The sequence below is a fragment of the Schistocerca cancellata genome, chromosome 5 (assembly GCF_023864275.1).
Source record: "Schistocerca cancellata isolate TAMUIC-IGC-003103 chromosome 5, iqSchCanc2.1, whole genome shotgun sequence".
NCBI lineage: Eukaryota > Metazoa > Arthropoda > Insecta > Orthoptera > Acrididae > Schistocerca > Schistocerca cancellata.
Window position 1 is genome coordinate 155921026 of NC_064630.1, and position 13094 is coordinate 155934119.

The 13094-nt window shown below is 37.3% G+C and overlaps 1 protein-coding gene across 1 annotated transcript in view; it reads left to right on the forward strand.

Annotated features, from left to right (window-relative positions):
* LOC126188956 (papilin) overlaps positions 1-13094 on the forward strand; it is a 260366-nt gene that overhangs the window by 185400 nt on the left and 61872 nt on the right. Inside the window, exons 29-30 of the mRNA XM_049930714.1 lie at positions 1963-2196; positions 10579-10788. Of these exons, the coding sequence (XP_049786671.1) occupies positions 1963-2196; positions 10579-10788 (444 nt within the window). The remainder of the gene's footprint in view (positions 1-1962; positions 2197-10578; positions 10789-13094) is intronic.

Consider the following 13094-nt stretch of genomic DNA (forward strand, 5'->3'; position numbering starts at 1 on the left):
GGTATTATGATGATGAGCGGCAGACTTGTATTCCATTCATCTATACTGGATGTGGTGGAAATTTCAACCGGTTCAAGAATTTCCAGAGTTGTCTATCTTTTTGTTCTGTAGTTTTGCCAGGTGGTAATGATGATAGTAAGTGGAAATAGAAATCATGATGACTATTTGCACTCTGGCTTTAAATATGCTGCACTTTGCTAGCTTATGAAACATAGCACATGAAAATGCTTTTACTTCAATTCTTTGCTACTTAATTTCTTCAGTTTTTTGCACAATCTAGTGAGTGATAGTTAGAAATATGGGAAGAGAGGGCAGGGGAGGATGTTTTGCAGCCTATTTTTTTGGAGAAATCTGTTTTTTTTTTTTATCATGTTGATACAGCATAACCCTAAAAAGTTTTTATTGATTTACTGAGTAAAATATCAGTGTGTGTGTGTGTGTGTGTGTGTGTGTGTGTGTGTGTGTGTGTGCAAGAGAGAGAGAGAAGTGAGGGGTGGGTGTTTCACCTCTAGAAAAATTTTGGACACAGGCCACAGTGTCACAAAGCTTCATAAGCAGGCAGACTGCATCCAGCTTGAACACACTATTATTATCATAATCTGCAGCATCAGTTCACAAATATTTCGTGTAAGTTGCAGTCTAAACATTTCATTATTCTAATGCTGCTGTTCCTGAATATACACTCCTTCTTGAGATTTATGGGTTATGCTGCGAATACATTCCAAGGAAACTGCTGCATTACTTGGTGCACTGGAGCAAGAGCAGACATCGGCCAACAATACTGCAGCTACAACTCATCAAGTAGACATCTCCCCCACATGTGTTTGAAAGTACTTTGACTATTCGTGTATCTTCTTCTCCACATTACCCAGAATAATTGGGAGTATACCACATTCATACTTATGTAATGTTTCCCTAATCTAATAAGTGTACAGAATTATTCTGCAGTTTCTGTTTTTCAGTAGGCTTCCAGCAGAACTGAGAAGGGAGTGATGAACCATAGATTTTGAAACCTCAGTTGAAAGATTTCCTGTGGCACCCTCACCTTATTATGTTTATGCATTTCACGCCGTAGTTTAGAGCCTTTTGCATATTGTACTATATGTATGAAACAGATTTCCTGTTTTTGGTGTTTGGTTTTGCAATCAGCACATTTTGAATTATGTGTATTGTCACTTTTTCCATAATTGAGTATGTGCTGATTCCACAGAAACCAAGAAAAGAAGTCAAGTAAAAAAGAGATTCTTTGTTTACGTATGGTTAATTTGCTTCAGTCTTAACCCTGACCCGCCTCTGTGACTGACTAGTTAGTTCACTGGACTTCTAGGTGGATGATCTGTGTTTGTTCCTCAGTCTTGTCAAGATGTTTTCTGTAATAAGAGTGAAGTGGAGCCCACTCAGCCTTGGAGTGACAACTGAGAAATTGCTTGGAAAAAGAGTAGTATTCCTGGTTTTAAAAACTAGTGTTAAGACAGGGAGAGCAATCTGCTAAACATATGCTCCTCAAATAATGCCATTGAATGATGGTTAGAGCATTGAAACAGTGCTTCAGTGGCACTGTAGCACAAGGGGTTAAGTTAATTTCTTTTATGTATTTATTATGCTTTATTCTGCATAGTGTTATCAGTAGTCTGTCTTTTGTCTCAGCACCTCCCTCTAATTTTTTCCTGTTAATCCCATTAGCTTTTGAGAAATGAATTGGTGACTTTTAATGCTATAATTTTACATGCTTTCAGCTTTTCAATCAGGCAGATTGTATTATAAGCTTCTCATTCTATACCTTTCTTCACATGCATTGTTATATTTGAGATTCTTATTTTCCTATTATATAATAAATGGTCTAGATATACTATCCACGCATACTGCCAAATTATCAACATGTAATTTTTTATTGTATGATAATATCGCAGCTGTTGCCCATGTAATTCCTAATTCCTTAAAATACTTTTTTAAATTGTGCAGAAATTGAAGATAAACCAGAAGAAAAAGTTGATTGCACATCTGCCAAAGAGAATTGCAATCTGTTGCAATGCCCTTATGGGATTGAAAGATTTGTCAATGCAGATAGCTGTGAAATATGTCAGTGTCATGAGCCATGCAAAGACCATATTTGTCCAGATGGAACTAGGTGTGCTGTTGACCTTTATCAAAATACTGAGACAGATGACACTGAATTTAGAGCTGTTTGTAGACCAGGTAGGTGGATATGTATATTCTGTCCACATTAATTAAATATTAGTGTGGTTTCAACTGCAACCCACTGTGGTTATGTTTGTGTGTGTGTGTGAGAGAGAGTTGCGTTTGCGTATGTGTATGTGGTCAGTCATCTGTTTTTGACAAAGGCCTCATTGGCCAAAAGCTTATTCTGTGATAGTCTTTTTATTGTGCCTACCTGCAATTCAGCATCTGTGCTACAGGATGAGTAGCAACAATCCCTTTCATCATATTGTTAGTTAAATATGGGTGTTAAACAAACCTTTCCTCCTGATTGAATGATTCATATGTATCCAGTAAGTTTAGTTAGTTCATACAAAATTATCACAGAGAAACATGAACTGAATGATTAGGAAGATGGCAGTGTGCTTCTTGCAAAACACCTAGGAAGACAATGTTCTTCTTGGGAATTGAGTAGATCTGGAGAAACTACATTTCAAAAGAACAATAGATACATCCTGTTTTCACTGTCTTGGCTGTATTCAGTCTGTCTTGAGTATCTCTTTCCAACAACACCCAATAAAATGTAAAAACTTAAAGAATTATTAAATCCTCCCTACAAAAAAAGTTAAATAATCAAGGGGTACCCAAAAAAACCAGAATTGCTTTTTAAAAGCTATATATTTTCAAACTGTTTACAAAACAACCATATCCCCTTCAAAATACTCTCTGTTACAATGAATACATTTGTTCCACTGGTGCTTCAACTGTTTGCAAAACATTTTTTGTATTCCTCTTTAGATATGGCTGACAGCTCCTCCCTCATTTTTTCTTGAGTTCTTCAATGTTGTTAAATCGGTGTCCCTTCACGCCCCTTTTCATGCATGGAAATAAGAAAAAGTTGCATGGAGCCAGGTCAGGCAAGTAAGGTGCGTGGGGTAGTGGAACCATGCCATTTTCAGCTAAAAACTGTCTAACAGAGATAGCTGTGTGTGCGGCTGCATTGTATTGCTGGAAGAACCAGTCTCCTGTCTGCTGCAGATCAGATATTTTTTGATGAACACTGTTGCGCAACCTTGTTGACACTTCTTAAAATGGTCTGTAAGCATAAGTTCTCAATTTTTTTTTTCAATATTTTCATCAATTTGTGCAGTTGATGGACATCCAGCATGAGATTTGTCAACAAATCAGTCCTGCCCCCATTTTTAAATCGATTAAACCACTCGTACACTTGAGTTTGTCATATGGCATCATTCTGGTAAGCTGTTTTCAACATTAAAACAGTTTCAACAGCATTTTTACCAAGTAGAAAACAAAATTTCACAGCTGAACTTTGTTTACTTAAACTTGCTATCATAAAAAATAAAAAAGAACAAAACAGTGTTAGGACTGAACTGGCAATGAGTTTCACTATATGTGCCTAGCAGCAGAAATGTGTACTGCACAAGCTCCACCCACGGCAGTGCTTTTTTATATATATATATATATATATATATATATATATATATATATATATATATATATATATATATATATATATATATATATATATATGTATGTATGTATACGATCAAAGGCAGAGCCACATGTGAAAGCACCCACGTGATTTACCAACTGACCTGCCTACACTGTGAAGCGTTCTATCTGGGAATGACCAGCAACAAACTGTCCATTCGCATGAATGGACACAGGCAGACAGTGTTTGTTGGTAATGAGGATCACCCTGTGGCTAAACATGCCTTGGTGCACAGCCAGCACATCTTGGCACAGTGTTACACCGTCCGGGTTATCTGGATACTTCCCACTAACACCAACCTGTCAGAACTCCGGAGATGGGAACTTGCCCTTCAGCATATCCTCTCTTCTCGCTATCCACCAGATCTCAATCTCCGCTAATTTCTAATTTCAATTTGCCGCCGCTCATACCTCACCTGTCTTTCAACATCATCTTTGCCTCTGTACTTCCGCCCAGACTGACATCTGTGCCCAAACTCTTTGCCTTTACAAATGTCTGCTTGTGTCTGTGTATATGCGGATGGATATGTGTGTGTGTGTGTGTGTGCGAGTGTATACCTGTCCTTTTTTCCCCCTAAGGTAAGTCTTTCCGCTCCCGGGATTGGAATGACTCCATACCCTCTCCCTTAAAACCCAAATCCTTTTGTCTTTCCCTCTCCTTCCCTCTTTCCTGACGAGGCAACCGTTGGTTGTGAAAGCTAGAATTTTGTGTGTATGTTTGTGTTTGTTTGTGTGTCTATCGACCTGCCAGCGCTTTTGTTTGGTAAGTCTCATCATCTTTCTTTTTAGATATATGTATATATAATTTTACTTGGAAAAAGAAGTATTATTATTCTTCCTTGAGGACACAATTTACAGTAGAAAAACATCTGTGATGATGAGACCAAAGTTGTGCCCCATATTTGCAGATGATATTATGCTCCTCTTAGAATCCAGATATCCTACAACCCAGGTACCTCTCAGTTGGCAGCTATCTGTCAGAAGGTTGGAGAAGTGGACGGTGTGGATAGGCTGTAAATTTGTTTGCATTGATTTTCACAATGCAAGGGACATTTATCTTCCAGTTGTACTGCAAATGAGGGACATAATTCTAAATGTTAAAAGATCTGGTGAAATTTCTGGCTCTATTTTTTATCACAACTACTGAGACATCTGATGGCTTGGTCCCTCAAAACATGTAACATCTCAAAGTGCCTTGGTCACTGGTAAAATATCATTGGAGTATCATCTGTATATGCAGGTGGGAAATCAGGCATGAAAAATTAGAAATATAACTGAAATAGACAAAAAGATGAAATATAATTACTAGTGTTGCTGAATCAGCATCTAATAAAACTCAAGATGAGTTTCAGAAGAATGAAAAGAAACAACACCTACAGTAAGTAGTATATTGAGTACATGTCATCATTGAGTGTATAACTTTACCCACTGGAGGGCAAGAATGTTAGAACCATTGCCTGACAGCCTGGATGTCTCGTATGAACTTGCAAAATATGTGACATACTACCTTGATAATGGAAATAGTTGCTGTAGTGAACATCAACATCTTTCTTTTTTAAGTAAGATTTTGTTGTTGGTAAATTTAAATTGATTATGGGTTAAATAATATGGGAAAGTATGATGAATCTGCAGATGGCATGATACTGGCATAATGAGAAATGGCTGTATCCATATCAATCAGAGAGCTGTAGCTTAGACAGTAGAAAAATACACAATCAAACAACTGCTAGGTAGGTTGAAGTCTTCCATAACCACCAGAGCCTTAACTGAGGGTACAGTTGAGACTTTGTTACAAAAATGAAAAGCTGCACAGCTGCCTCTTCTCCATGCACAAGTTGGATTTGACACTGTCTGCATTGTTTCATAACTGCGAATGCAATGTTTGTGATGGTGAGACACAGGGTCATGAATCTTTGTGATGTCAGATGGCTTGAAATGAAGAACAAGAAGCTGTGGTTTTTAGAACCCAGCTTTCCCATTAATTCATGGATTTATTCCTCAGCAAAAGGACCCATTTTGGATGCCATGATTGCTCACAGGTTACTGACAAGACGATAGCTCCTGCTTTGGCAGGAGACTTACTGTCTATTTTATGTGACAACACACACAATGTTAAGCATTCATTAAATTTTTGTCATCTTCCCAGCGTTTGTATAAGTTCGTGAGAATGAAGATTTAGCATGGTCATCCACATTAATATTGGAGATATTTCAGTTTTTTGACATTTTTTTTATGACATTACCCTTTTTAGCATTTTAATTAATGTATTATTTTTGTTACTGTTTTGGTTCATTTTAAATTAGTGTTATCAAATTTCACTTTAGATAACATGGCTGTGCTGTTGTGTATCATAGCCAAAACAACAGCAATTGAGCAGATTCAAATAAATTCATACACATGCCACAGACAGAGAATTGTCTCCATCACTGCATTGGGGAGTTTTAAATTATTTATGGCTCAAGTTAATTGAACCTCTGTTACATTATACAGGGTGTTACAAAAAGGTACGGCCAAACTTTCAGGAAATATTCCTCACACACAAATAAAGAAAAGATGTTATGTGGACATGTGTCTGGAAACGCTTAATTTCCATGTTAGAACTCATTTTAATTTCGTCAGTATGTACTGTACTTCCTCGATTCACCACCAGTTGGCCCAATTGAAGGAAGGTAATGTTGACTTCGGTGCTTGTGTTGACATGTGACTATTTGCTCTACAGTACTAGCATCAAGCACATTAGTACATAGCATCAACAGGTTAGTGTTCATCACGAACGTGGTTTTGCAGTCAGTGCAATGTTTACAAATGCGGAGTTGGCAGATGCCCATTTGATGTATGGATTAGCACGGGGCAATAGCCGTGGCGCGGTACGTTTGTATCGAGACAGATTTCCAGAATGAAGGTGTCCCGACGGGAAGACGTTCAAAGCAATTGATCGGCATCTTAGGGAGCACGGAACATTCCAGCCTATGACTCGCGACTGGGGAAGGCCTAGAACGACGAGGACACCTACAATGGACAAGGAAATTCTTCGTGCAGTTGACGATAACCCTAATGTCAGCGTCAGAGAAGTTGCTGCTGTACAAGGTAACGTTGACCACGTCACTGTATGGAGAGTGCTACGGGAGAACCTGTTGTTTCCGTACCATGTACAGTGTGTGCAGGCACTATCAGCAGCTGATTGGCCTCCACGGGTACACTTTTGCGAATGGTTCATCCAACAATGTGTCAATCCTCATTTCAGTGCAAATGTTCTCTTTACGGATGAGGCTTCATTCCAACGTGATCAAATTGTAAATTTTCACAATCAAAATGTGTGGGCTGACAAGAATCCGCACGCAATTGTACAATCACGCCATCAACACAGATTTTCTGTGAACGTCTGGGCAGGCATTGTTGGTGATGTCTTGATTGGGCCCCATGTTCTTCCACCTATGCTCAATGGAGCACATTATCATGATTTCCTACGGGATACTCTACCTGTGCTGCTAGAACATGTGCCTTTACAAGTACAACACAACATGTGGTTCATGCACGATGGAGCTCCTGCACATTTCAGTCGAAGTGTTCATACGCTTCTCAACAACAGATTCGGTGACCGATGGATTGGTAGAGGCGGACCAATTCCATGGCCTCTCCATGCTCTCCTGACCTCAACCCTCTTGACTTTCATTTATGGGGGCATTTGAAAGCTCTTGTCTACGCAACCCCGGTACCAAATGTAGAGACTCTTCGTGCTCATATTGTGGATGGCTGTGATACAATACGCCATTCTCCAGGGCTGCATCAGCACATCAGGATTCCATGCAACGGAGGGTGGATGCATTTATCCTCGCTAACGGAGGACATTTTGAACATTTCCTGTAACAAAGTGTTTGAAGTCATGCTGGTACGTTCTGTTGCTGTGTGTTTCCATTCCATGATTAATGTGATTTGAAGAGAAGTAATAAAATGAGCTCTAACATGGAAAGTAAGCGTTTCTGGACACATGTCCACATAACATATTTTCTTTCTTTGTGTGTGAGGAATGTTTCCTGAAAGTTTGGCCATACCTTTTTGTAACACCCTGTATAATATTCAAAGTTCCACAGATAAGATTTTCTCCTCTAGCCAAGATTAGAGTCTGATTGTGTATCAGTTTATAATGCTGCCCTACGAAGTCCCTCTGCTTTCTTCAACTTGTCTGTTAATGTGATCATCATATCTACTTTCAGCTCTAATCTTTATTTCCCTCTATTACACTTTTTTCATACTTCATTCTTTTCTCTCTATAAAAATTATTTTCTACAAAAATTGATCCTTCAGCTTCAAAATAGTTAGCTTTAAATGATGCAGTTCTGATGTTCGTATGTGTATCAAACACACCCTTGAGTATTGGTTACAACTTTTTCCATTTTCGTGTGACATGACAACATTCAACTGCAAGCATTAATTCTCACCAGCAGTGGGTTGTAGAATATGTATCATGCCCTTATCACATATTACCATCAGAATTCATAAATAGCAGTACAAGGGACAAAATCTTCTACTGAAACTAACTTTTTAACTTTCACAGAACTCTTTGATAAAGAATTTAGTCAGGCATAAAGCAGAAATATGATATTTCCAAGTTTCAGGCTTTGCCACTGACTTAATGATGTCATGTTCTTTCCACAATATTTCAACAACTTCCCCAGTTATCTTCATTAGGTATCTCATACAGATTTCATCATTCACTGCTTGAACTCCATACTGTGAATTGGACATGCTGTCACTGCACCAGTGATTGTTTCCCGATACTATCAAAGATAAAACAGTCTCACAGAAAGGTAATACCAACCACAAAGCTATCTCAAACTTTTAAAAATGTTATATTAGAAAATATTGTAAGACAATACCTTTCACCAAAGAATTATTTAATAGGCTCATATCTATGAGTAGAGAGAGGCCATTGATATTTTTTCGAGTGCTGTTTGAGCAGAATGAGTGCCGGACTCTAAGCTTTAATAAACTGAAACCGTTACCTTTGTTAGAACTAAAATAACAAATCATAATGGTTTCTTCTTAAATGATACTAAAAACTATGTTGATGGTTGGCCAAGTATTTATAAATATGAATTATAATTTAACATTTTAACACCTTCATTTCTGCAGATGCTCCAGATAATTTACTTTATCTGTGGCATATTGCGTTCGTTCAAGTTAACTGAGACAATAGGTTCCAGAGGGGGCAATGCACTTAAATTAGATCTGGCACATCCCAAAATTGCAGCTTTGTCGTACAGAAAATTTGTGTATTTTGCAATATCACTTTCAATTTCATTTATCACTTTAATTAGAACAGAATACTACAAATAATATCAAATTATGAAGGCCTCATTGAAATAAATTGCAACTCTTAATTATTTTATTGATTACATACTGCTCAAATAGACTTTGCACAACCTAATGATTTACAAAGTGTTTGTTTATTTTTTATTTTACCAAAAACACATTTCTCAATACTCTTTTGACCACAGGAAATCACTATGTTATGGAAGTACAAGTAAACTTCCATTCTCATTTAAGTCAAATAAAGCACACAGTGACTCCAGTCATGAACAGGACACTGTCAGTTATGTACGCTGTTGGGTGTGTCAGTGTGCCTCAAAAGATCTTTCCAGCTTATACCACGTGTGCACTGTTTATTTTATGAAAAGAAGGGTTTTCTGCAAGGAGAGTTGACCGCCAAATTGATGTTAATCAAAAAATGTCATTTGAACATTCATCTGCTATCATGAAACACAAAACATCAAAGATCTGCCATTTATTGATTGACTTATGTCAACAGCACCAGCTAATGACCACTACCTCAGCTCACCCTGCCCCCTCCTCCTTGTGAAAATCAGACACAGCAGCATACCCCTGTCCAGTAGCACCATGCCTTGTAAAGTGTTATGGTGTTCTGTGTATCTTAAAGAGTTAATTTCATTAGGTGTGCTAATTCAGTACTGTATGTGGGGGAATTTTCAAATAAAAGAAAAATAGATTATATTTTATAATTACTATTGCATCATTAAGAGGTAAGCTCTTCATTGAGGCAGGGTCTATGGCTGTAGACCCAGTCTCGATGAAGACATTGACACACAGCCCACCCGTAAGTAGGGTGAAGTAAAACAGTTAACTGGTATGTTAGTATATTTTCACTAAGTAGGTTTTTTTTTGTAAAAATGTAGATATTTTGTAGAATATGATTTACTTTACACATTAATTTATTATTGTATATGCTATGTTTTTGATCGAATTAACAGTAAGTCTGATAGGACTGCCATGTTTATTTGTATTTTAACAGAAATAATATTTGAAATTAAACTGAAGCATATAGAATGTTGCTTTGTTTCACCACTACTGCAAGGCAAGAGTCGTACTCCAATTAAAATTACTTTATCATTAATGTTACAGCGAGTTGTGTGGTAAGGGTCAGCCACTAGTCAGTTGCAGGTCTTTGTTGAGCACCATGTGCTCACTATATTTCCCATTTTGTAGGTACATGCAGTGCCGTGTGAAGTATGGCTGGCAGCATGCTGGCAACACTGTCCCCCACCACTGGAATCCATCAGTCTCAGACTAATTTTAATCAGAGTATACCCCTCTTATGTCACTGCAGAGTGCCAAACATTGTCACATGTGCATGCCACAAAGGCAATTTAAAATCCAAACCAGAATGAAACCTTGTTCATGGAGGTGGTATGACTACAAAAATGTGCAATGGTCATAATTAAAGAGTGATTGATCCAGAAAAATCAGTGATATTTCTGTATTATCTTAACATTTTCAGCACCCTAACTTTTGTCTAAAATTCTCAAATAAATGAAAAATCTGTTAACAGAATGCATATTTTGGTGTTGCTCCTTACTCATAAAATTCACTTCTGTTTTTTATGTCTTGCAGTGAATAAGCCAGGGGAATGTCCTAAACTAGTGGAAGCAAATGAAAATTGTATACAAGAGTGTCAATCAGATGCAGACTGCACAGACATACGTAAATGTTGTTTCAGTGGTTGTGGTTCTTCATGCCTGAATCCTGTTTATCCTGGACAACTTTTAACAACAGAAAGACCAGTTGTGCAACCACAACCACAGCCACCTTATGGAGTTTATGGTACGTTCATGTGCAATATCTATTGTTAAAATGAGTCATTTAATGTGAAACAATATTGGAAATTCTTGGGTGGAACAATACATAAAATAAGGGAAAGGAAATTACTCACCTATAGTGCTATAGGTGAGTAGTTGCTTTTCCTTTATTTTACATATCATTTAATGTGAGTAACAGAAAATCTTGGGTAGAGTGTGTACATTGATATGAAGAAGGATAAACACTTGTGGAAGAGGAGTAGAGCAGAACTTAAACAAGTAATCAACCTGCAGGTGGGAACTCTCTGTGCAATGTATACTACCTTCCCATAACCCCCCTGGGCTCAATCTTCATTATTCCCTGTTCTTCTCACATCTGTCCCTTTCCCTACTCCCACTCCAGCACTACACAGCCTTCTATTCCACCAACACACCCACAGTCTTCTTTTTCTCCTCCACTACTTCTCTCCGTTTCACTCCTCGCTCCTGCTGCACTACCCTGTCCCCAGTACCATATCATCCCCACCCCTACCCTGATATCTCTGCCCTAGCCTCTACCTTACCCCCCATCAACCATATTGTTTCCCTCACATTGCGCAGTTGTTTGCAATATGGTCGCAGTGGCGAGAGACAGTGGTCATGTGTGTGTGAGTTGTATTTTTGTAATATGCGTGTGTGTGTGTGTGTGTGTGTGTGTGTGTGTGTGTGTGTTGGTTATGCCTACTTTAAAAGAAGGCCTGTTGGCTGAAAGGTCACATGTTTAGCAGTCTTTTTTGGTGTGCCTGTCTGCAACTCAAAATCTACTCTGCATGAGAAGTAGCGGTCTATCCTTTTCATAACATAACATACTTTTACTTATTTGTAATTCTTATATGCTTAGTTTTTTTTTTTTTTTTTTAATCCGTATAACAAACTTATCATGCATGTGTAGTGACTGGAAACAAAGAGTAGGAAAGAAGTGAAGGGTCAATGAACACGAGGAAAATGCACATTTCATAATATTGTGAGCAATTTCAAATTCACTATGTTATGTGCTTCTTTTTTGTTCTTCAGTTAGGCCTTTATAAATTTTTTAAAGTGAAAATAGGAAGATACAAAATAAAAATTTAGGTAACAAGAAAGAGCCTTAATCATCATAAAAATGATCATTATATCACTTGCAGATGTTCTGTCTTTGAAAATTAAAGAAGTATGAACATAGATAAGATGTGAAAGATGGCTTTTCAGTTCATTGGAATGAGTTACGCAATTATCTAAAGTGTATATCCTCCATTCATACACTTGTAATACATCATGCATTAATCTTTAAAGGAAAAGATACTTGTTACAGGCTTCTTCTTGTTATCTTCTGTACTCCTAAGGCTGGTTTGATGCAGCTCTCCATGTTAGTCTATCATGTGCATAACTGCTGCAACCTTCATCCATTTTAACTTTCTTACTCCAGTCAAGTCTTGGTTTCCCTCTACAATTTTTACCCCCACACTTCCCTCCATTACCATATTAACTATTTCATAACACCTCATGATCTGGCCTTTCAACCACCTCATCTTTTTTTCAAGTTGTACATAAATTTATTTTCTCCTCTGTTTGGTTCAGCATCTCCTCATTTGTTTTCCATTCTACCCATTAATCATCTGTATTCTTCTGCAGCATCACATTTCAAAATCTTCTGTTCTTTGATTGTGTGTACTGTTTATTACCAATATTTTTACATCCGTATAATGCTACATTTGAGACAAATACTTTCAGAACTAATGTCCTACTACTTAGATTTATATTCACTGTTAACATATATTTCTCTTTTTCTGAAATTCTTGCTGACCTTACTAACCATATTGGAGCCTCTTTAGTCTCATTAAATTCTATCTATCTAATCTTCCAATAAATGCTAGGCCATTCAGACAATTAATAAAGCCCAAAATGCAAAACAACAGATTAGTTGTTTTTCACCTTGCTCATAATTATTGTTACTAAACAGCACAGATGATCAGCTTATTATTATCATATAGATTTCACAATGCAGATCAATAAGTTAAGCATCCTACAAGTGGTTTGACATAATTTTCAAACAGAGCTGACATAGAAGTTTGACTGACTGCCATAGATCTTCACTTTTTGACTACTGGCCATCAGCTGACTGGGGCTTTGTGTGTCACACCTATTTATAGATGTACATATTACAGAAATTATGAAACATGAAAATACAGGGCTATTACATTTTGTATATCAACATAAAAAGTGAAAAAAATGAAAGATACAAATGCACAGCAGGCAATTAAATAAATTTGTTTGACTAAAGCCTTATAATTATGAAATGACAAAATAATAGGC